At 37.8% G+C, this 24970-nt stretch overlaps 2 protein-coding genes across 21 annotated transcripts; one reads left to right on the top strand and one right to left on the bottom strand.

Annotated features, from left to right (window-relative positions):
• Positions 1–4: 4 nt before the first annotated feature.
• On the bottom strand, positions 5–9482 carry spata2 (spermatogenesis associated 2). 17 transcript variants are annotated; one of them, XR_015522936.1, is made up of 4 exons: positions 9349–9482; positions 4065–4929; positions 367–2337; positions 5–202 (listed from the first exon to the last, which is right to left on the bottom strand). XR_015522936.1 is itself a non-coding variant. In XM_087306085.1 (4 exons), exon 4 carries the CDS (start codon positions 2359–2361, stop codon positions 1018–1020), a length of 1344 nt encoding a protein of 447 aa, XP_087162211.1. In that variant the 5' UTR covers positions 2362–2448; positions 2558–3127; positions 3271–4929; positions 9349–9482; the 3' UTR covers positions 5–1017.
• A 1509-nt stretch (positions 9483–10991) lies between these two features.
• rnf114 (ring finger protein 114) lies at positions 10992–21324 on the top strand. 4 transcript variants are annotated; one of them, XR_015522755.2, is made up of 7 exons: positions 11451–11619; positions 13620–13770; positions 15404–15510; positions 15869–15983; positions 17836–17943; positions 19054–19605; positions 20200–21324. XR_015522755.2 is itself a non-coding variant. In NM_001001828.4 (6 exons), exons 1-6 carry the CDS (start codon positions 11501–11503, stop codon positions 19117–19119), a joined length of 666 nt encoding a protein of 221 aa, NP_001001828.2. In that variant the 5' UTR covers positions 10992–11500; the 3' UTR covers positions 19120–19162. The 4 variants fall into 4 exon arrangements, 1 of the variants encoding a protein (NP_001001828.2); XR_015522753.2 differs by having other exon boundaries at positions 20182–21324; XR_015522754.2 differs by having other exon boundaries at positions 19054–19625.
• Positions 21325–24970: the final 3646 nt, after the last annotated feature.

The following is a 24970-nucleotide window of genomic DNA, read 5'->3' as shown; positions in this document are numbered from 1 at the left end:
AAACTTTAGTTTGTCATGGTATGTGTACACACCATAAATTTATTGTACAATGAATTAACAAAAATAACTTTCTAATGACAGTACACAAAATATTAAATTATTCTCCAATTCAAATCATAACAGGTTACAAAGATGTAAAGGAAAACTGGACAGATTAAAAAAAAAACATACTGACATAATCAAACAGCAGAGGTGCCCAACCCTGTTCCTGGAGATCTGCCTTGCTGCAGAGTTCAGCTAGAAGCTTGATCAAAAGCACATGGCTTTAATTACCAAGTGCTCCTTCTAATACTTAGTTGGTTAAAGTTGTGTTTGATCAGTTGGAGCTAAACTCGGAGGTGGATTTTCAGGAACAAGGTTGCGCACCCCTGTCATACAGTGTGTGCATGAACCTTGCCAAGGGGAGTTTCATGAGTCAAGAGCGCCCCCTCCTGGTTTTACTTTCAACAGCAGCATTTTGAACAGCATAGACTGACTTCTTAGGGGTAAACCCACAAGGCATTTCTTGTCGGAGGACTCAATATAGTGACATGACAGCAACTAGAAGTTCTGATACAAATTCACTACTGAAACCCCATTTAACTGGGAAACCCCTCCCCCCACTATGAGACCAATAGTCTTATATAGAGCTATAGCTTCACAATTCAAAATATATACTATTTATGTCCAGTGTAAGGTTATTATTATCATAATTTTTTTCCTTTTGTTCAAGTTTGAGAAGTTCCAACTTTTTCGTTTCAATTCCAGGGTGAAGTCTCTGCTACGCGCTGCATGTTTTTTTTTTTTTTTATCCGAGTTAACAAACACTGATACTGAGATGGATCTCTCCAGTCATACAGTTATAAACAGTCAACTGAGGGACAGGAAATGCACTGCAAGATCACATGACCAAAACCAAACAATAGCCAACGGAGAAAGGAAGCAGGACAACTTAAATAAAACAGAAATCAAGGGTGGGAAAAAAAAGCAGAGAAAAAAAAAAGCAATAGAGGTGTAGTGCACAACTGTGTTTCTGGTCTATCGATATACGAGGTGAGATATGGTGCTGGATTTGAAATTGAGTTGATGATTGGGCACAAAGTTATGATGGGGATTTTTGCGAGTGCACAAATCACTGGCGTAGAGGCTCATGCAGGTGTCACATGAAACCTTGGAGCAGTTCACACAGGTGTGAGAGGCACCTGGCTTGTTGCAGAAGCCACAGCGGGAGCCGCCCACACTCAGCCGCTCACCCCCACTGCTGCTGCTGCCACTGCTGACCAAGCTGCCCACCGGACTGGGGCCCGAACCCACAGGTTTACTGGGAAACAGCTTGGAGCTCATCACAGCTTTGTCCAGCAACAGCGAATGGGACTGAGCGTGGGGAAGTGGGTGAGGATGAGGGTGGGTGTGCGAGTGGGCACTGGAGTAGACAGACAATTTTTCCTTGATGGGCATGTAGCCATCCAGAGGGCGGGAGGTTTTAGTGTAATCCTGGAAGCCGCAACAAGGTGCTGGGTCCACCGCATGACAAGAGGAGCACAAGATCATGTCGCACCTTTGGCAAGAGGAAAGCGAAGGGCAGCCCATGCCACAGCCCTGGCACTTCATCATGTGTCCTTTCAAAACCCAACTGTCTCGAGGCTCCCGGCTCGGTGGCCTAGAGGGTGTCTGGTGGCCACCCAACCCCCGCTCGGTGTACAGGTCCACCTCGTCCAGGGAGGACAAGTGGTAAGAGTATGGCTCTGACGGGGGCGACTGAATTGGGAAGAAGTCAGCCACTGGACTGTAAGAAGGTGGCGCTGCCACTGGATAGAGCGAGGGGCTAGGTCGGATGATTTCGTCCTTCATGTCTTCATCTGTGTCAACAAACAACGGCTCCTTGCGCAGACTGAGTGAGGCCTTCAGCACTGGCTTGCTGGCCTGGTGCCAGTGTCCTGCGCTGTCCGTTACATCCACTGACTTGGATGGGCGACCGCTTCGCCTTAGGTGGGCACGATCAATATCTAGCGGTCGCACAGACAGGCGGGACAAATCTCCAGTGAGGCTGTCTCGTCTACGAAGGGCATCTGCACACCCCGCTGCATCTTCTCTGGTGTTTCTTCTCAACTCCACAGCCTCCAGCTCTGATGCAAAGCCACGAGACATGGAAACCACCTCGCCCAACAGACGGCACTCTGCCTGAGCCAGAAGCAGTTCAAAAGCAAGCTGCCGAAGGTGAGAAGCTCCACCTGGATGGTCCCTAACATTGTACTGCAATTCCTGTTCTCTTGAATAGCCCATGGAACGCAGTAGAGATCGCAGGTCGGAGTCGCATAACACAGACTGCAACTGGTACACGTATGGCCCTGTGAAGGTCTGCAAGTGTGAAAGACAAGTCATTAACAATGTAAATGATGTTAAAGAGATATAAAAATAAAACTTTACTATTTACTCTCACTCAAGTGATTCCCTTTCTACTGTTAAACACTAAAGATATTTTAAAGAAAGCTGAAAACCTATATTCATTTCCATAGTAGTTTTGCAGGCGTCTTCCAAATATATTCTTTAGTGTTTAACAGAAGAAAGAAACTCAAACAGTAAAGTAAGTAAATGATGACGAATGTTCTGTTTTGGACAAACTATCCTTAAGTATCCTTATAAGTAGATAAAAACATGACATTATGCTAACAAAATCCAAATAATTTTATACATATTTTGGACTATGGGGGCTGCCATTATTTTCAATGGTGTCAATCTGTTTCTATTGTCAATGCAGACATCCCAAGTCTCCCGGAAGTTGCGGGAGTATCCCTGAAATGCATAGACACTCCTGAATGCCCGCAAATGAATGATAATCTCCCGGAAATCGAGTGTCTCCTGCCCGGTCCTAAATACGTTACACACCCCTCTCTCCACCGCATCCCTAGTAGCTCTTCAGGTACGTCTCGCACAGCTCAACCTCACCGTTCTTAAGGTTATGTCTCGCGCAACTCACCCCCACCGTTCTTAAGGTTACGTCTCGCGCAACTCACCCCAACCGTTCTTAAGGTTACGTCTCGCGCAACTCACCCCCACCGTTCTTAAGGTTACGTTTCGCGCAACTCACCCCCACCGTTCTTAAGGTTACGTCTCGCGCAACTCACCCCCACCGTTCTTAAGGTTACGTCTCGCGCAACTCACCCCCACCGTTCTTAAGGTTACGTCTCGCGCAACTCACCCCCACCGTTCTTAAGGCACGTCTCGCGCTACTCACCCCCACCGTTCTTAAGGTACGTCTCGCGCAACTCACCTCCACCGTTCTTAAGATACGTCACGCGCAACTCACCCCCACCGTTCTTAAGGTACGTCACGCGCAACTCACCCCCACCATTCTTAAGGTACGTCTCGCGCAACTCACCCCCACCGTTCTTAAGATACGTCACGCGCAACTCACCCCCACCGTTCTTAAGGTACGTCACGCGCAACTCACCCCCACCATTCTTAAGGTACGTCGCACGCAACTCACCCCCACCGTTCTTAAGGTACGTCTCGCGCAACTCACCCCCACCATTCTTAAGGTACGTTGCACGCAGCTCACCCCCACCGCTCTTCAGGTATGTCGCGTCGCGCGTGCAACTCCCACCGCTTTTTGGGTACGCGCGCGCACACAAGTTTTACCAACTTAGGATGTTTGTCGATACAAAACAACTAAATAATAAAAAATAATGATTTGATGCTATATTGTGCAGCTTTTGCTTGTAATTTTGAGTTAAGCTCCAACTTGCCTCATCACACCTGCCTGGAATTGTGCCTATGAAGATCTTGATTAGCTTGTTTAGGTGTGTTTAATTAGGATTGGAGATACATATGCAAGACCCTGGCCCTCCAGGATGGAGTGTGGTGACCCCTGCTTTAAGCAATTATTTAACCCCAATAGAATGTGCTTAATAAATAACCACACAAAATGTTCATTCCCACTGCAACTATAACCTTAACTTCCCACACAGCTGTTTCTGTCCAATGATAGTTCACCCAAAAATAAACATCTTTCCTTGTGTGCTCAGTGGATATCAAGATGTTCATAATTAGAATTTTTAGACCTAATAATTAACGTGCTGACTCACCTTTATGCAACGGTACTCCTTCTTCCATGGAAAAAGCAGCAAATTGGTGCAGATGGTTTCCAGCGTTGCAAAGGCTGTTCCCACTGTCCGCAAGCTTGTGCCTCTCTGAGTCCTCAGGGAGTTCTCAACAACATCATAGAAGCGAAGCATGCGAAATCGCTGCCCTGGATCAGCCTGGTATGAGCCTAGCAATGCTGTTGCAGTAGAAATCAGTGCCTCCTCAGTCTTAGCTCCTTGTCTATCTCCTCCTCCTTCAGCGGCTCCCTCCTCGAGCCGATTCTCCAGAGACGCCACATACCTGCGGAACAGATCCTCTCGCAACTTGGCATCCATTGGTGGCAGTGGGCTGCGTAGCTTGCAACCTCTTATTCCACAATCCAGGTGTTTCTTTAAAAAGGACCCCTTGCCATCTCAAGACCTCTCTCCCACTAGACACCAGAAGATCTGGGGCAATGGTGCAGTGTGGCAGTGAAAATCAGCAAGCTGAGATCGTCCTCCAAAGAGAGACATATATATTTATTTATGTTACAATGCCATATCAGCAGCATTGGCTAAATTCATGCCAACATTGGACCTCCAAAGAGACATATGGAATAATGAATGTGTTCTTCCAAGGTGTGCTTGATTTAATTTGGGCGTACACCTTGCCCAGGCCTCTCTCCCATTGTAAGGGGCATATTTGGGTGCCTCATCAGCCAAAACACATCAGAAGGAGCAACATGGCATATGAGTGGGATTGAGCAGAGGATGAATGGAGACTTGCTTTTTTTTGAGCACTCACTGCCAGGCTTTCCCCGCTGCAATAGGTTAAAGGTCACGGGACTGGAGTGCACTTAAAAAACACCATGTCCAATGATGCCAGCTGCTGCAACGACAGAAGAAAAAAAATGGTTTGTATAACACCAGTCAGGCTGCAATGCAATCGGTGATATTTCCCAGAGCTAGTTCATAATGCAGACACACAGAAACACCAGTACCGACTATGAGAATGAAAATGACACATTTGCGATGTAGTCTCTATTTCAAGCAGGCTTAGATGGACGTGGAATGTGTAAATATGGGTCAGACTGAATAAAACATTAGTATGAGAAGTTAACTACTGCTAGTAGATGCCAACAACACTGCTTAAATGATTATTATTTTTTGTTGATAGCCATTAAAGGGATAGTTGAAGGATAGTTTGTACACTTTTATCTTCTGTTAAACACAAGATATTATGAAGAATGTTAGAATAAAACAGCCATTGACATTTAGGAGTCACCTACTACTTGTGTACAGTGGGTACGGGAAGTATTCAGAACCCTTAAATGTTTCACTTTTTTTTTTATATGCAGCTATTTGCTAAAATCATTCACTTTTCTCCTCATTCATGTGCACACAGCACCCTTTATTGACAGAAAAACACAGAATTGTTGAAATTTTTGCAGATTTATTCAAAAAGAACTGAAACATACAGGGAAGTAAGCAATTTCGGTCAAAGCCATAATCAATTGCTGTTTTTTATCCCAATATTCTTGAGTATATCTTCCTGTGTGTTCAACGGGGAAAAAAAGAAGAAAAAAAAGAGAATTTTTCATTTTTGGCGATAAGTGAAGTTTTTTCATAAACTAATTTCGAGAGGATCACGTGCTTATGATTTATCACGGCCGGTCTCGCATTTGCTAATCACTATCTTCCAATCATATGAGCCCTAAGCTACTATAAATAGCAACAGTTTTCAGTTCACTTTATCTTCGTTTGGAAGAAACCCCCCTCCTCCCCTACTCTCCTCCTTTACCTCTGATTGGGCGGCACGGCGGCCCAGTGGTTAGCACTGTGAGCCCCACAGCAAGAGCACTGCCGGCCCTGGTTCCACAGGACCGGTGGGTGTTTCTGTGAGGAGTTTGTATGTTCTCCCCGTGTCCGCGTGGGTTTTCCCCGGGTTCTCCGGTTTCCTCCCACCATCCAAAGACATTCAACATACATAACAACCAAGCTTTGTCTAATCTCTTGTGTTCCCTTAGCTACTGCAGAAGGGGAGTTCTGAGATCCACCGAGCTCAGGCTCCCCTCTTGCTCTGCCAACGGGAGGAAGCCCTGGGCTCGAGGAGCCCTTGAGCTCGGGGCTCTCTCCCAGGACAGCATGCCAAACAAGCTTTTATATATCATCAGCTAAGTGTGAACTCTTGAAATTCCCTTTATGTATACCGTGTGACCAACAACATACATTTTATACAAAGATTATAAGAAGCGCATATTATAAGATTATAAGACGCTGTGGCTAATTGCCAGTGACAAATGAAGAAATTTACTGTCTTTATACTACCTTTAGAGCAAATGTTTAGTTTCAGGACATGATTGTTAGAAACGAAGGGTTAGAGACTGGCTTTATCAACCAATCAGCATGTACTGTTAAGGAAATCAACTCAAAAATAGAAAGGTGCTTTGACTTCAAGTGCGGCTGAATATAAACAACTGGCAAGATTTGTTGCTTGCAGTCGGAGAAGAGACATTGGCCGCAGACATTGATTCTGCTTTCCATAGTGATGGTCACGCAATATCTAATTAAAGATAAAGTAGGTTAGATTTAGGGTTAACCATTAACACAATTAATAATACCATTATTACCGATACCATTAATTCACGTTACGATACTATACCAGCTGAAGTATTATTGCAATATTGTAATTCATAACTCAAATCTATGAAATAAAGAAATTTGTCAGAAATACTATATTTTATATGTTATAATAGGCTTACTTGAATTCATAATTGCCTTATTGTTGAAAAAAAGTATTTGTGCATCACTTCACGTATTTTGTAGATAACTGACTTACGAACAAAATACATTAAAATAAAGATACAAATTATACCAATGAATTCGTTACAAAAAGAGCATTTTTCCAACAATAGTTGGCAATATGAAGTGGTCAAAAATTGTTTCAATGTTACCCGTGTTTCTTTTGGGTTTTTCATCTATTGTTTTTTGTTTAATCAGGTATTTAAAATGTCACTTTGTGGGTGGTTCTTTTTAAGAGATTGTTGCTGTTGTTATAGCTACTAAATCATATTAACAGGAAACAGAACTGAATTGATTCAGATGTGCGTTCGAACTTAAGTGTTAGAAAACGTCCAATAGGCTACCATAAAAGGCGTGAATTCTACAGTTTTGCAACCCTAAAGGGCTCCACAGACTGAATGGTCTATTGTTGCATCAACATGTAAGCATTTTAGTGACCTTTTTTTTTTTTTTTTTTTTAATTGATTCCTTCAGGCTTGTTTGAAACAGGTAAGTGTGTTGAAGCAGGGTTGAGTTTGACACCACTGATTCAACACCAATAAAATCACTATTTTTTATTCATCCATTTTCTTTTCGGCTTAGTCCCTTTATCAATCTGGGGTCGCCACAGCAGAATGAACCGCCAACTTATCCAGCATATGTTTTACGCAGCAGATCCCCTTCTAGCTGCAACCCATCACTGGGAAAAACTATATTTTTAATAAAGGAAAAAAATACAACATTATGCTTACAGGAATGTTGTACTGTAATAAAATATGAATAAGTAAGAAACAGCATTAATGTGTCAGAACAAACACAAAACGTGATCGCTGTCATCTGTGAATTAGCTGTACTGTCATTAGACCTGGTACAGCCGCTCTGGAGAAACTGCACAGAATGAGCCAGCTGGCTGCTTCAAATCACCCTTGTGTTACTATGACAAGCGGTAAAGTCATGTGGTAAAGTCATCTCAAGTGATAAAAAATTCCAATTGGCTTCTTCAAGTTAAACACTGATTGGTCTCTGACCACAACTCCATCAAAATGATGACTTGTTTACCTCGCTACTTTGAGGTACATTGGCTTTATGTTTGCACATTCATACAGTGACAACTTGTGATACGGTGCCTATATTGCTTAACACACTACTTTGAATATTCAATCTGAAATCGCATGCAAGAATGACTTCAAAACAACATTAGCACTATTTAATTGACTGTGAACAATGTTGTACATTGATAGGCACTGGCTGCTTATATGATTTCCCTATTTAGAATTAGCAAAAAGTACTTTGGTATGGTGAAAGTGCAAATTTAAACCAACTGTATCCCAATGGCAACAAGTGGGTCATGTAGAGGAGCTCAGCATTGGGGTTGGTGTCGGTTTTATATTCGCACATTCAGACGTTCACCTTCGCAATATAATTCTGAAAAGTATTATTTGCAAATTCTAAATGAGAAAATCATTATAGCAGCTAATGACTATTAAAGTACAACATTGTTCACATTCAATTAAATGTTATTAATATTAAGTGTCAGTGTTGTTTTGAAGTCATACTTCCATGCAAATTCAGACAGATTATTCTAGATAGCGTGGTAAACAAGATAGGGATCGTGCCACGAGCTATCATTTTGTGCAGTGTACAGTATTGACCTTTTAAAATTCTGCTTCACTATTTTATTAAACACCAAAGTCTGTAGGATCGAATATAAAACCAACTGTGCCTCAGTGAGCTTTTCCAGGGCGCACCATATTTTAATAAACAAGCAACATTTTATGAACTGTCGGTGTCAATTTTGTGATTGACTGGAATTCAGGAGTTTCCGCATTCCTCAGAGGACACACATTACCATGTAAATCAGCCTATAGAATACATATAATATGGAACACCGCGGCTTTAAACTGCTCTAGCAGTGAATATGGCATGAGACACTTTATTCTTCATTGGTTATGCTTCCAATTCAAAACCAATAGCGTAAATTAGCATTTAACTTTTATAAAAACTGATGATGCTTGTCATTTCAAGCAGCTGAAGTGATAGATATTATAATATCAGGCCTGTCAATTTCATCATCATTCACCATCATCATCATCATCATCATGATGACCATGACATCTGACAGAACATGGCGAAGGGAATAAAACAGAATACACACAAATAAATGAGGATTTTTCAGAGAACACGCTCACGTATTAAAGACGGATTATTTTTGTCGGCATTTGATTGCTAGTGACATAAACAGTGACGTGTGTTAGCCACAAAGCTAATATGACATTCTCCTTGATTTACAGTGAGTAAATCTGTCAACGTGTCAGTCAACCCAACCTGAGGTATTTTCTGGTGTTTTTAAAGGTTTAAACATAAACGAATACTAAACTATCTGCTCTAACTCGTTTGTAGCCCATCTATCACAGATATCAGATGCAGCTAGCACACCACTGCTAACATTAGCGCAGTTGCAGGGGCCTGGAAATCCACACACCATACATATTAAACACACACCATCGCACGGCGTCTCATTAATTACCTCTGTAAGATCAAGACTTGCGTGTAAGAACACCCGTTCGGTGTCATGTAGCGCAGGGCAGCACCATTACCAAGCCGCCCTCCTCCCCATCATCCAGCGCTCCTTACCTTCATGTTCCGCTGGAAATCCCCACCGCCGCACTGCGCATGCGCCACACTACCTCCCATGCGCGCTCCCGAGGCCGCAAGCTGCAGTCAGGACTAGCGCTGGGATTCGGATTCATTCAGCGAGTCGGTTCGGCCACATATTTTGATTCAATGGAGTCATTTAACAGCAAAAAGCAAATATATCCAGATAAATACAGACTTAACTAAAACATAAAAGAAAATAAATTAACTAAAAATCTATTTAAATATTCAAGAATGAATAAAAACACGTAACCTCAATATAAAAACTTTTACAATATCAGCAGCTATAGGTAAGACATTATTTACAATAGACAGCAAGTTTTCTATTCAATTAGCTTCAACTCCTTTGCAACTATCATCGTATTTTGACATTTCTTGCTATCAATACACTGTAGCGAGTATATTTAAAAATTAAAATCTATAATGAATACCTTTAAGATTTAGTATTATTCCTTCTACGGATATGAAATTTACCAAATAAAATCAAAATATTCATTATAAATTCCACAGATAGTTTGTTTCAGTCAAAATAAATTAGCACATGATGTTAAATTCCATCTAAAACCCGATACATACAGAGATAAGTCATCCCAAAACTTCTTTTAATGCTGACATTCAAAAGACTCTGAATGATCTAAACAGAATGAACAATTTTCATCAATTTGCATGAATTTAGATAATGTATTAATACTAACATAAATGTTCAAATCAATCATTCTAAAAAATATCCTCTAGGCTTTAAGGCTCTGTTTAAAAAAATACCTTTGATTGTACATGCTTTACTAAAAAAAATCTAAATAGTGTACACAGGATCAGTTCTATGAATTCTATTTTAAATGTGAATTGTTCCATTGTTTATGAATGTCTGGATTTTTATATTTCTACCAACAAATTTTTTGAGAATAATATTAAATAATACACAACATGTGAAATAATAATTTTTTAAGTAAAAATTGCAACATATAACTAAGAATTGCATTTTTAAGATTATTCTCAATTGTGAAATTGTATGTTAAATGCTAATATTTTGATCTACGTTTCTAACAAGACAAATGCAAGAATTGCGAGGTCAGATGTTGTTTTTAGATTTTACAGGCATTTATTTACTATTCTGGGATAAAAAAAAAGCTATGTAAAAGTTAATTAAGATTTGCGAGATATATAACTGTCACATATAAGTATATTTTATTTTCTATTTGAATGTTTATTTATTTTAATGAATCGAAGTATACTTTTTAGATTACTTTTCTAAAACGTCGCCCGTATTCAAGTTTCACTCCTAAAAATGTTCTACTTTCATTAATTCTGGTAATAAATGAAAGCAATTATTCTAATTTGCTTTGGAAAGACTTCCCCCTTTGTGTAATGTAATTATATATATATATATATATATATATATATATATATATATATATATATATATATATATATATATATATTAAATATAAATATATATGTAATTAAATATATAGTTTAGGGTAGGCTTAGAAACTTTTTTGACATTTGTAAATCATATACTATTTTCTTTTAATTTATGATGATGTAAATATCCTTATGCATTTCTTTTAAAACATTTTTATTTAAAGTTTTCATTTTTTTTTTCTTTATACTGTGACTAGATTTTGCATTGCCCATCAATAATAAAAAAAGTAACGTCAAAAAAACTTCTACGTTCTTATTTTACAGTCTGATTCAACCTCCAATCGAGTCATTTTCACATTCATTCATTCGGTCGGTCATTTAAAAGAGCCGGTTCAAATGACTCGTTTATGCATCGGAGAGCACTAGCGAGATCTCGCTTATAACTACGCACGTAAAAGACAACACAGCCACAACAGATGTAGCCTACTATATGTTGCATTTATTTGTTAGCAAACGGCTATTTTTATTTGTCGTACGTCTAATAAGAGCTGTAATGTTGTTTCTCGTTCATGTGCATCAGGAGATCAGCTGAGTTGTTGCTCCTCCCCTCACAAAAGTGAATCTCACTGGAGTTCAAGAACACGGAACACAGCGCAGCAGAAATGGCCATGCTCAAAATAGACCCGCAAACCGACGTAAACGATGCTGAAGACGACGACTTCGTGTGTCCCGTGTGTTTGGAGATATTCGTCCGGCCCATGACCACGCAGTGCGGACATACGTGAGTATTCTGGAGAGCTCATGTCTGCTAGCAGCAACTTCTCGGTTGACATGTTGAGTAGTTTAATGTTAATCCCCTCATCACCTCAAAGCGATTCACAACCTTCGTGACCTCCGCCTTAATCTTAATGTGATTGTGTTGGACACTGTTCAGTAAGTGCTGTTGTTGTGCGATTTTTTTTATAAGACAGAAACTGGTTACTTTCAGTTTTGCTTCTTGTGTACAAAACTTTGCAGTGTGGGATTGTGGGAGTTGTAGTGTACACGTAATTAGAACCGGAAAACAACACCCAGCGCCTGTCTTGTCAGATCAGATGTGGCCTTTCAATTACAAGCATTCCTGGCAAACATCAGTTAAAAGTGCAAAATAATAGCATTTACAGAGTATTTGTATTTGGTTAAGGTGCTGTAGGCAGTGTAGGGAAGGCGGTTTTTAAAATGTATTTCACTTTAGATTAATAACGTGTATTTTTAAAAAAGTTAAGTTACTCAATCTGTTTGGAATATTAATTATTAATAGAGCAGTAAAGAAAAGTGGAATCCACAAAACATTAGACATTTTTAATTCATTTTTATTTATATATCAGTTACTCAAAAAGGCAATATAATGATTTTTAATGAACAATTGAGGTAAATTGTACTTATTTAGTATTAGTATTAGCTGCTGAAGCACAGTGATAATTGAAAATGTATACTTTAGTTTGTGTAAAAGTTTACACCCCCTGCTCTTAATGTGAATGTGCTGAGTGTCAGGAAACATTTTCACTTTCGGTAAATGTTTTGCTTGAGTTCGTCAGTAAACATGGGCATCACAATCACACAGTCACTGTTGTAGGGCTGTAAAAATATAAAGAAGACGCAGTAAACTGAAGAATTTGCAGGAGCTGAAGGCCTTTTCTAAACTACAGCAGCTGGTTGAACTCTTCAGGACAATCAAATGACTCATTAAAAACCATCACAAACATTCATACAGTTGATTCAGGGGTGTGTAAACATTTCAACAGGATAGATTTAGTCAGTTATTATTTTGTCTTATATGTAAATATCTAGCTCATGTGGAGTAGTACCAGTGGTGTAGCGGACGGGCCAGCAGGGCACGCTCCGCGGGGGGGCCCCGCGTGATTAAGGGCCCCGCCTTGTTGCGATTTTTAATAATTGAAAATCCGGCAACCACAATAATCAAACCCCTGGGAACAACTGTGGTCGGAACCAAAGTTCCCAGGTCTGTGTTCTCTCAACTCCTCTCAAACGGTGGACTACTTCATTCTGATTGCTTGCCGCCGAACCACATCATAGCATATTACCATAAAGTTGACTTGATTTCAAGTCCTCCTCGATGCCCACACCGGAGAAGACTCGACGCGCTGCTCCTCGCCACCGGTTCTCATTGAAATTGAAGGACTTCCGGCTACTTTGACGCTCTCGCTGCTTGTTTGTGAAGGCTACCCCGCGTCGTCGCTCCACCCCGCCCCCCTTTCCCGCTCCTTAGTTTGTGATGGCTCCTCAGTTTGTGAAGGCTTCCCCGCGTTGTCTTTCCACCCCGCCCCCCTTTCCCGCTCCTCAATTTATGATCGCTTCCTCGCGTCGTTGCTCCACGACTCTCCGTGTCCCCTCAGTTTGTGATTTCCCCCCCATCAGTGGGCCCCATTAGTGATCCCTGCAGGGGGGCCCCCACATTTTGCGCTATGCCACTGAGTAGTACTCAAAACTAGCATTCACTATGATCCATCCTATTTTGTTGAAATTATTAAAATTATTGTATTCTGCAAGGCAGGGTGTGTAAATAGTACTCATAGTACTCTTCGTTATAGTAGTAGTACTAGTCATCGTCATCGTTATGGTAGTAGTAGTAGTGGTGGTGGTGGTGAATGATGCATAAGCTGGGGACACTTCAGCAATGTCCAGTTCATATATTCTGATGAGTGATTTTTTTTGTTTAATTATTTTTTGTTTTCAACTGAAAGCACTCAATTGCAGTGTTTTTCTCTCTCTTCCGCTCAGGTTCTGTAACGACTGCCTTCAGGAGTGTCTGCGGCCCCAAAGCCCAGTGTGTGCCGTCTGCAGGACTGATCTGCGCAAGTGGGCTAAAGATGACCATTTACAAGACCTTATGAAGAGATCAATCGGAAAGTGCAAAGGCTGTAAAAATGAGGTCAGTCAAGTTTACATGGACACCAATAATCTAATTATTTTTCTTAATCTGAATAAGATCTGAATATGATTAAGGTGTTTACATGAGTGGCTTTTTGAATGTTCCTTTCATGTTCCGCTTTTACATGTTATAGCACATAATTAAATTAACGTCATTACGTCAGCAACAGCAGTTTGTGTCTGTCATGGCACCATATGTTGGGCTCATGATCCAGTTCATTTCTCATACTATAGGCTCTATTTTAATGATCTAGGCACAAAGTCTATATCGCAGGGCGCAAAAGCATTTAAGGGCATGTCCAAATCCACTTTTGCTATGGATTCGGCTAATAGCTCCTCCAACCAACGAAGCTGTGGATTGTGAGCCACAACCTGCAAGTATTTTTATTTGTTAAAATTGATCAACTACAGGCACAGTTTCTAGCGTTAATGGTATGTTTTAGCACGGACTTAAACAATGATGTAAACAATGAAAAATGCTGTTTGGCACTGCTAACAATTTAGCTACAAATGAATATTTATCAGTCAAACTGCTGTAAACAGCCTCAAACATCATCAGCGTTGCAGTGTCTCTCTATGCATGTCTCTCCATCCGTGTCTCTCTATGCGTGCATCTCTATGCTGCTGCTTTCCTTGTGTTCTGCAGCTCATTTGACATATTCACAAAAGATATGTAAATGTTTCATATGATATTACTTACACATGCTTATTCCGAATATATGTGAAAGACACTTGTCAGATTTTATTTTAGAGAGCAGGCGTGAGCTGTGTAACACTACTAAAAGCTGCTCTGACTGGACGGTTTACACAGCGCAAAAGCATGCGCTTGTAGGGGAGTGATATGGAGCCAATCCACGAATCATAGCACATTATGTTAGCAAACCAATCAGACCCTCTTGAGGGTAGGCCTTTCAGAGGAACTAGGACATATGACAGTTAATGTATTTTCTTGTTAGCTGAGTAGCTGTGTATAATCAAAGTAAGATACATGAAAAATTAACAGATTTTATACAAATCAAGCATGAGCACACATTACTTTGCATCTTATAAACACAACCAAGCCTTAAAAATGCACTGTGGAGTCGGCGCAATAGCCTAGTGGTTAGTTTGTCGAGATATGGTGCTATAGTACTTCAGGGAGTCCCGAGTTCGAATCCCGGCTCGAGGACATTTCCCGTCCAAGCCCCTCCCTCTCCCACTTCGCTTCCTGTCTGAAATACTGTCCTATCCATTTAATAAAGGCAAAAAGGCCAAAAATAAATGTTTTTGAAAAATGCACTAAAAAATGCACTTTTTAAAAAAGTGGACCACCCCTTTGGAAAAACAAAATGAATCTTTACCAAAGTGCTTCACAAACATGGCAAAAATAATAAAAAATTTGAGAGACAGGACAAAATATGCCACAATACAATTTCAAAACAAGCTTAAAATAAATAAATAAATAAAAAATAAATAAAAAACCTGTATAGTCCTAAAAAAACAACAACAAAAAAAACACTCTAATTTATATCAATACGCCAAAGAGAAGAGGTAGGTTTTGACTGATTTTTTAAAAACACTTAATGTAGATGAAGCTCTAATTTATAAAGGTAATGTATAATTTTACTAAGGTAATTTATATTTCATTTTGGCAGGTTCTTATTTCTGACATGAGAAGCCACACAGGAAATTGCTTCAAATATCAAAACTACATCCAGGAGGGTATGAAGTCCATTTCAAAAGACCAGCCCTCCATTGTCAGGTAGTATCCCAACTCTATCTCTAAAGTGCTCTGTATAATAGATTATTGTGTGTTGATAGAGTATTGTCTGCTTTTAATGTTTTTTTAAAAATGTTTGTTTGACAAGCATGTAATCGAGTTATTATTATTGATATTAATTTAGATATTTTAAATAGTTTTTTGTGCAATTTCAAGTCTTTTCAAACTTCCAATTTCTGTCTCAAAGTATCTGTAAATCTCACAACAATTCTTACTTTAAATTACAGCATAGTCCACTTAAAGGCTTATCAGAGCCATGAGCTTATATTCATCCATTTATTTAATTATGATTGAATGAGTCAGAAATGCCTCTAATTAAAAAATCTCTTGTTTCCTTCAGTTCAGTGCCGAACCGCTCCACGTTCACCTGCCCCTACTGTAAGAAGCAGAACTTTGACCAGGACGGGTTGGTTGAGCACTGCACCTCAAAACATTCTCGTGAAGCCCAGCCCGTGGTGAGACTCATGCGCATTTAATCTAATATATCTCTCACACACAATATATAAATACAGCTGAAGTCAGAATAATTAGCCCTCCTATGTATTTTTCCCCCTCAATCTCTGTTTAACGGAGAGCCATTCAACACATTTTAACTGATTTCTTTCATCTTTGCCATGATGACAGTACATAATGTTTTACTAGATATTTTACTGGATATTCAAGACACTTCTATACAGCTTAAAGTGACATTTAAAGGCTTAACTGGGTTAATTAGGCAAGTCATTGCCTACACAGTGGTTTAATTTTAAAAAATTAAAAACTGCTTTTATTCTAGCTGAAATAAAACAAATAAGACTTTCTCCAGAAGAAAAAATATTATCAGACATACTGTGAAAATTTCCTTGCTCTTTTAAACATCATTTGGGAAAAATTGAAAATAATTTTGACTATGTATTTATATATATATATAATTATCATCATTATTATTATTGTTACTGTTTTTATTTATTTTATATCAACCTGTAACATTCCAGTCCAGTTAAATGTTTGCTATTGCCTTGATTCTGTGTTGTTGCTAGAAGGTATACATCTGCGGACAGATGTAAACGAGAATTATTTACTTAATCTATTAAAATACCTAATAATTGTATTTTATTAACATCTACTCCTACCCCAACTCTAAACCTACCCCTCACGGTAATGTAAAAACTGTATTTATAATGAGAAATTTTTATTTAATTACCCATGAATTGTTTTTTTTTTAACATTTACCCCCATCATAACCCTAAATCTACCCCTCACAGTAATGTAAAAACAGTAATTATAATGAGAATGGTTTATATTAGTCATTAAATTACCCATTAATTGTATTTTATTAATGTCTACCCCTACCCCAATGGTAAAAACAGTAATTAATAATTTATTTATTAACATCTACCCCAACCTCAAACCTTCCCCTCACATTAATGTAAAAACGGTAACTGTTGTTGTACAGTAATTGTATTGCTGTAATAATATAAATAATAATTGTTAACTACCGGCCACAGCTTTATCCCTTTTAGACTTTAACCTGATTCTCCCCCAGCATGCATTTCCTTGACAAGAAAGAAGTGTCACTTAAGACTCCTTCTTGCCAAGATAAAACAATTTCTTTAAACACTATGACATCTTTAATGCTGTTTAAAACCTCTTGACACCCTTAACAACAGAAAGAGTTCAGTTTTGATATTTCCAGTAGGAAATAACTTGATTTATTTGAGTTATTTTATTTGTCAGCTTGTTTATTTTGATGTAAACCGGTAAAACTGGTTATTACATTGAACTGATTTTTTAAAGTTAGCAGCCTATTGCCCTGCAAGTCATTTTCATTTTTACTTTACCTTAATACACAAGTTAATTACTCAAAACTAAAATTAAAAAAGCACAAATAAATAAATGTATAAATAAATAAATGCATTAATTAATTTATTAATTACAAAATCAAACCATATATCCCTTCATCCATGCAAAACTAATTAAAAGGAGTAATAATAATATAGATAGATAGATAGATAGATAGATAGATAGATAGATAGATAGATAGATAGATAGATAGATAGATAGATAGATAGATAGATAGATAGATAGATAGATAGATAGATAGATAGATAGATAGATAGATAGACACAATGTCACAATAAAATTCATTTATTTTCAAAGAGTTGTATAGAGGTTTTTAGCAATTCTTTATTTTTATGTATATTCTAAATAAATAAATAAATATATTAATACATAATCATTAATTATATTTGCTTATTTTTGGTACAAATCACAATTTATAATGTTTATAATTTCATATTTAAAGCAATTTGTGACTCACTTCTCCAGGTGTGTCCGATATGTGCCTCAATGCCGTGGGGTGATCCCAATTACAAGAGTGCAGACTTCTTTCAACACCTCAGAATACGACATGCTTTTTCATACGATACGTTTGTGGTAAGTGGCTTCAAATGTTCTGCATTTTTTTAGCTTTAAAATGTCGTACTTCTGAAACAGTTTTTCACATTTATATTTCTTTAGCATCACTCTTCCTCTTTGCTGTTTCAATTTTGTTTTACATGGATTGCTGTTGTAAATAAACCTTGCATATTACACTCCAAATATATATATATATATATATATATATATATATATATATATATATATATATATATATATATATATATATATATATATATATATATATATATATATTTGGCCTAACATGACATGTATATATATTTGGCCCACATGCAACAAACCAGATCTTTGGCCCACAAAATAATATAATAAAATATCACAAAAAAAGTCTAATAATAAGTTGGAGACCAATGAAATTTGTCTTCTGGGGGTAAAAGAGCCTTTTTGGGGACCATAAGCCTGCTTGAGCACACTGCTAGCAGAATGTAAGATAGATTTCACTTTTTAACATATTTAAATTAAAATATCTTTATTTTAAAAATATGCATGATGTGCATGAATATGTGAAGAAGCATATTTGATTGAGAAAACACACATTTTGTTATTTATAAACTAAAATGGTAGTTTTTCCATTTGTTGCTTTAGGGCAATTGGGCCACTTTTGTAAAAACATTTACATCCTATGGTTGGAAATGTGCAGAAATTTATAGTTATCACAATTTTACACATATACTATTTTATGTATACTATTACTCACAGGAAATGGATGTTCAAGCATTTTATTGGGGTAAAGAACAAGATTGGGCAGTTTGGCTCATTCCTTCTGCCAGTGAACAAAAGAACAAACTTTGCAAACTGTGCTTTGCATGCTTTTAGACAGTGAGTCGGATCACTGAATTTCTGCTACCTAAAGGCCCAACTTTAGCAACATTGTCCCAAAATGTTCCTAAATTGTAAAAACAAATCAATAAAAATGCATTAGAGACATCCAGTAAAGGTGTATGTTATAATGTGAAATCATTTGTCTTTTTTTTTCATGTGTGTTTTTCTATTTTGGCTCTTTTCTGGGTCCAGCAATGAAATGTTGGCATGCTTTGGAATTACCCGAGACTTAAACAAAATATGTCCATATGTGTGTACTTTTAGGATTACACCACAGATGAGCAAGCCATGATCCAGGAAGCCTTACAGCGCTCTCTGGTGGAAAACTGACGTGAGGGACACACACACACTTGTACAACACCAACCAAAAAAACAACAATGTTCATGCTTAATAAAAAAATAATTCATTAATAACTAAACATAGAAGGGGATTCAGGGCTATTCTGATACGTTCTTCTGCACACACTAAATCTGCAATGCCAAAGTTGCAGTTGGTGTAATTTTGGTGATTTGCCTGTTTAAATTCATTCTTAAATACCATATTTAACTCATTTCCATTCTTAGCTGTCAAAATATAGAAGTAAGTTAAGACAATCTACAAGTAGTTGAAACTATTAAACTGATTGATCGTTTTATGGGATAGTTTGTTTAGCAAATTGGCAGATTTTGTGGTACTATCTAACAGAAAAGCCTGAAATCAATTAGTTCTTTCCTTTTCTGGATGATCGTGTGTACTGTTTAGGAAACCTTCTCTTTAAAGGCATAGTTCACCCAAAATAAACACAATTCCTCACCCTTTATGAGTTTCTTACTTCTGTTAAACATTGTTAAATACGGTGGCCGAGAGAGCTTAACGCGCTGCACTTTAAGAAAGCACATGCAATTACACAAAACACCAGCTAATAAAGAAACGATCTTCATCAATTTGACAGCGCACGTGTTGCAAATTGAACACAAACAACTGAAGAAACGTGCTGCAAATCGGTCACAACACTTGCAAATATGCACATAACACAACGGAAATGTTTCAAGAGGACTCAAAAACATGACGGACCCTGCTGAGAGTGTTTTTTTTTTTATTTATGTCGTGTAATCAGTATATTAAAATAAACTAAAAACAACTCACCTTTCAAAGACCACCAATCACTTCACTGAGCAACGGCATAATAACACATCCATATCTCAGCAGGGTCTGTCATGGTTTTGGGTCTCCTAGAAACATATCCATTGGGTTACATGCATATTTGCAAGTGTGACCAATTTGCAGCGCATTTCTTCAGTTGTTTGTGTTCAATTTGCAACACGATTGCTGATAAATTGATGAAGATCGTTTCTTTTTTTTCTGGTGTTTTGTGTAATTGCATGTGCTTATTTAAATTGCAGCCCGTTAAGCTCTCTCGGCCACTGTAGTTAAAGATATTGGCACCCATTGACATCCATGGTATATATATTTTTCCTACGATGCAAGTCATTGGTTTCAGAATATCTTTGGTGTCAACAAAAGAAAGAAACTCAAAGGTTTATAACCACACAAAGGAGGATAAGTTATTTAAAATGTTTGGGTGAACTAGCAATTTATAAAAGGTCAGATTGATTCTCAATTGTTTTTGATTCAGAGATTGTGTCAGATTGTTCAAGGGTAACTTGGAGACATTGAAATTGTCCATGTTAGTTTAGCCCTTGTAGGAGGTGTTTGTTCAAATCAATAGGGGGCACTATTGCACCATTAATCAATCATGGTGTTTGTGGTCTGTGTGCATCTGTAGTGTAGAGAACTTATCAAGTGGTCTGAACTGTACTGCTCTTAAAGGGAAAGTTCATCACCCAAAAATCATTTACTCACTCTACTTGTTTCAATACTTTAGGAGCTTCTTTAATCTGTTGAACACAAAATAAGATATTTTGAAGAATGTTTTAAGCCTGTAACCGTATTTGTTTTTCAGTAAGGAAGTCAGTTGTTGTAATGTATTAAACAGAATAAAAATGTATTATTCTGTGAGACATTTGAGGCAGAGTAAAGAGATTTTTGGGTTCATCACCCACAGTTTACAGCCTTGATTAATTCCAAACCTAAATGCATTTCTTTATCAAGCAAAAACACAGAAGATGTGATTATCTCAAACAATGTTTTCCTGGAAAAGTCAGATTATTTCTGAAAATATTATCTTATTTTTCACTATTGAAGGTTTGGAATGACACAAGGGTGGGTGAATGATGTCGTTTTATTTTTGGATGTACTCTTCAGGCTCTTAATAAGTATATGTTTTGATCTGGTTGATGGTTTTATAGTCTACACACTGCAGATGCACTGTACATAACAGCTTTATTTTTCTCTCCTGTAATAACTTCAGTAGTTTGCCATCCTGATTGAACTTAAGTGTAATTTTGCTGTTAGATCTTAGACCTGTCGGATTCTCACACGTGAAAATACATCATATCCTCTCGGTGCATGTTTCATTAGTGCATAACAGTAGGTTTCTTGGGAGAATTGCTTATGTGTAGTTAATAAACCTTTTCTGAAGCCTTTAAATTAAACTGTGTTATCTTTTCTCTGTCTTTTGATTGTGTTACCGGAAGCACACACACACATTGCTTTTCCCCCGTGTAGTTGTGTTGCAGCTCCATACGCTTTAACTCCATTACTGTTGTTCATTTCCTGTCCCGCAGCGAATGTCAGCTCTCATGTCTGAAGGTGCTAAATCCTGATAAATTAAAGCTCTTTAATTATTTAAACACTGGACCCTGAAATCACTGTGAGTGATTTATCCCGGTGCGTTAGACATGTTGGGCCAGAAACAACACCCACCTCTCTGATGGATGACTGAATGGAGGGGGAGAAAAAAGCTACACGCTTTAACACTCACACACGCCATTTCCCAGAAACATTTTTCACTTATGTTTTTAAAGAGATGCCCGGCAGAAAAGCTGCCTGCCATTCCTAAAAATGAAGGTGGCAGGATTTCACAGGCTTCAATTTTGGCCTTTTTACAAGATGTAGAATAAGGCCCAATCCCAATTCTACCCCAAAGCCCTTACCCCAACCCCTCGTTTTGTGCGTGCCCGTGAAGGGGTAGTGGTGTCCCAATTCTCTTTAGCTTGAAGGCGTAGGGCTAAGGGCAAGGGGTATACACCCCTTCAAACAAAGACTTTTCAGGATCATACTTGAAACCAAGGAATAAGAAAATTTCCCAGAATTCGCCAGCCACAGCTGCACCCAGAAGTAAGGAGATCCACAAATTAGTATTTTTTGTCATTATTACGAATTTTTACAAGCCAACACATGTTTCAATATATTCATAACCGCGTTCATGTTTTACCGCCATGCTTTAAAAAAAAACAACAACGCTAAAATAAAAACCGCTATCAGCTTTTTACAGTGTCTGCTATAATGTTAATGCTGTTTTTTTGTGTTTAGATTGATGAGCATATCCACTGTGTTAAATGCACAGTATTACGATCTTATTGCCACATTATGATAACATAATATATGCCATTCGTGATTTTTATGTAAATACCAAAAAAAGATCACAACTGGAATCACAAGAATTGAGATTGGGCCTAAGTCATTCATGTCTCCAGAACTGCAGTTGCAGGTTAAAAATACACATCAGATCAATTGAAAAAGTATATAAGCTGTTTGTAACAGGCTCACTTGAGTCACGTGCTATGACTCTTCATGTATAAATAAATAACTAAATGCCATATTAATAAATGTGCACAAACTTAATCCGTCTTTAAAACCATGTCATAGCATTAACCAAATAATTATCACTTCAATAAACTTATAAAAATAAACAGTCATTTTTCAATTCATTTTCCTTTGGCTTAGTCTCTATTTCAGAGGTCACCACAGTGGAATGAACACTGTTGCTAACTATTTTCAACGAAAAGGCACTAATTTTCTTTTTTTTGGTCTTTTTTTTATTAACTCAATGCCACAAGAACGAAAGCTATTACATTTAACATATTTCTGAAAAAGACAAAAACAAATATATATATATATATATATATATATATATATATATATATATATATATATATATATATATATATATATATATATTACATTGAGCCCACTTTTTCTTATGTATATGGTATTTTCCTAACAACATAATCAGATTAAAAATATATTGTCCTTTACAGTTCAAGTTCTGATTATCAGAATAAAACAGTACATCAAATAAACCAATTTCTATCCTATACTCAATTTTTTTTTTATTAATAAACAATTCCAAATCTTTACAAAATATTCTTGAGTTAATACAATGAAAAAAAGATGCAAAATTGTTTCTTTTTCTTGACCACAAAATCCAAACATATATGAAATATTGAGTTTAAATCTATCCAAAACAAGTTTAGCAGGATAAATTCTATAAAGTATTTTGTACGACACTTCTTTGATCTTGCTATTTAAGCAAAACTTATTTTTCAACTTCCAAGCTTTACTCCAAGAAATATTAGCAAATAATGAAAGCCAAAAATGTCTTGCTGTAGGTAGAGCCAACGAACGGAGAGCATTCTTTATAACCTTATTCTTACATTGTTGTTTTAATACATCAATATTTTCAATCGTGTTTTTAAAAGCAAGACCACACCCTTTGGAATTGCATCCAAAACAATGGCGAATTCTCTTGGTTTAACTGGTAATGAAAAACTTTTAAGATATTCAGTATAAGATAACAAATATCCCAGAGGGTTAATTAACTGCCTCACTAACATAATACCATTATTGAACCAATTCTGATAAAATAAAATGAAAAGGCACTAAGCTCTGCCCGAAAAGTCGCTAGATTATGTCATACGTTAATTTGCATATTACTGACGTCATCGCGTTCTACCATTTCTGTTTGTTTAACAGCCTATGGTGAATAAAGGGGTATTTATATACAATTTAACTAAATTTATTGCTGTTTGAACACTGTATATCATTATAGATGTGTTGTGAATTTGCAGTAATCTCTTAGACGTAATAAACACTGATGCGGCGGGGCAGTAGGTAGTGCTGTCGCCTCACAGCAAGAAGGTCACTGGTTTGAGCCTCGGCTGAGTCAGTTGGCGTTTCTGTGAGGAGTTTAAGCTAGGCTTTCTAGAAGCATTCTTGCAGGTGTGTTGAGGCCCATAAAGCATTCTCATAGGCAGAGCTGTGATAAAAGCTAAACGCTATTGGCTATTGTTTTAAAGGGCACCCATTTTAACCATTTTACAAGAAGATAAGCCTTTGGTGTCTCCAGAATGTGTGTAAGGTTTCAGCCATCAAATAATTTATGATAGCCTCCAGAATATGCTTATTATGGTGTCTGAGTACATTGTAGTTGTTTTTGTAGCCTGTGTAGCCAATGTGACGTCGCAGTGGGCCTCAAAATCAATGGGATTTGGGTCTAAGTCAGGAAATTTTCAAAACGGGACTTGTTGGGTTTTTATTACTCCAATGTGGACAGTGGACACACTTTACATACACACAGTTCTGTCCAAACAGCTTACAAAAAGTAGATTTTCATCATAGGTACTAGGGATGTAACAATATTGTAAATACCGTCATACCGCAATAGTAATTTTTTTCAATATTACCGTAGGCGCATGACTCAATAAAACTATATTTCTGAGAAAAGTTTGCTCAGGCGAATGAAGCGAACGGGAGGTAGCGTGAACTACAATTCCCATCAGCCCAGGCGTGGCCATCATCCTTTGCGGTCTGTTGTCACTACAGATCCAGTAATGCGGAAATGGAGTGTGCTGCTAGTAGCGGGGAAGAAAAAGAGCTGGAAATGATCGAACCTAAAGCGGGTTTTAAATCGGATGTGTGGAAGCATTTCGGGTTTCTTTCTAAAAAGATACGAAAAAGTTGAAAAGCTGACAGACCAAGAATAAAACAGTATGCAGGCACTGCTAAACTGTGGTGAAATATAAGTCGGGGAATACGACTAAAGACAGTCATGGGGTCTGCAGAACACAGCACACTTGTTAGATTGATGCAGACATTGACTTGTACCACAAAGAGACCTCTATCTCACTCATGGCTTGTCCTCTCAAGTGGTGGAAAGACAATGCACAACGTTACCCACTGCTGTCAACCTTGGCTAAATCGTATCTCTTTGTCCCAGAAACCTCAGTCCCAAATAAGAGGCTTTTTTTTCTGTTGCAGGGGACATGCCTAGAGATCCCAGCTTTTACCAGATTATAG

Source organism: Danio rerio, chromosome 23 (assembly GCF_052040795.2).
Source record: "Danio rerio strain M-AB ecotype USA chromosome 23, GRCz13ab, whole genome shotgun sequence".
Lineage (NCBI taxonomy): Eukaryota > Metazoa > Chordata > Actinopteri > Cypriniformes > Danionidae > Danio > Danio rerio.
Note: the sequence above shows the minus strand (reverse complement) of the source record. Positions and strands in the feature narration are given on the sequence as shown.

Excerpts from the sequence above, each read along its gene's own strand:
- spata2 (XM_087306079.1), bottom strand. The coding sequence starts at position 4,397 with ATGGATGCCAAGTTGCGAGAGGATCTGTTCCGCAGGTATGTGGCGTCT. Across the intron at positions 2,338-4,064 it reads AGGAGTACCGTTGCATAAAG|ACCTTCACAGGGCCATACGT; the intron begins GTGAGTCAGCAC and ends TCACACTTGCAG.
- rnf114 (NM_001001828.4), top strand. The coding sequence starts at position 11,501 with ATGGCCATGCTCAAAATAGACCCGCAAACCGACGTAAACGATGCTGAA. Across the intron at positions 13,771-15,403 it reads GCAAAGGCTGTAAAAATGAG|GTTCTTATTTCTGACATGAG; the intron begins GTCAGTCAAGTT and ends TCATTTTGGCAG. Across the intron at positions 15,511-15,868 it reads GACCAGCCCTCCATTGTCAG|TTCAGTGCCGAACCGCTCCA; the intron begins GTAGTATCCCAA and ends TGTTTCCTTCAG.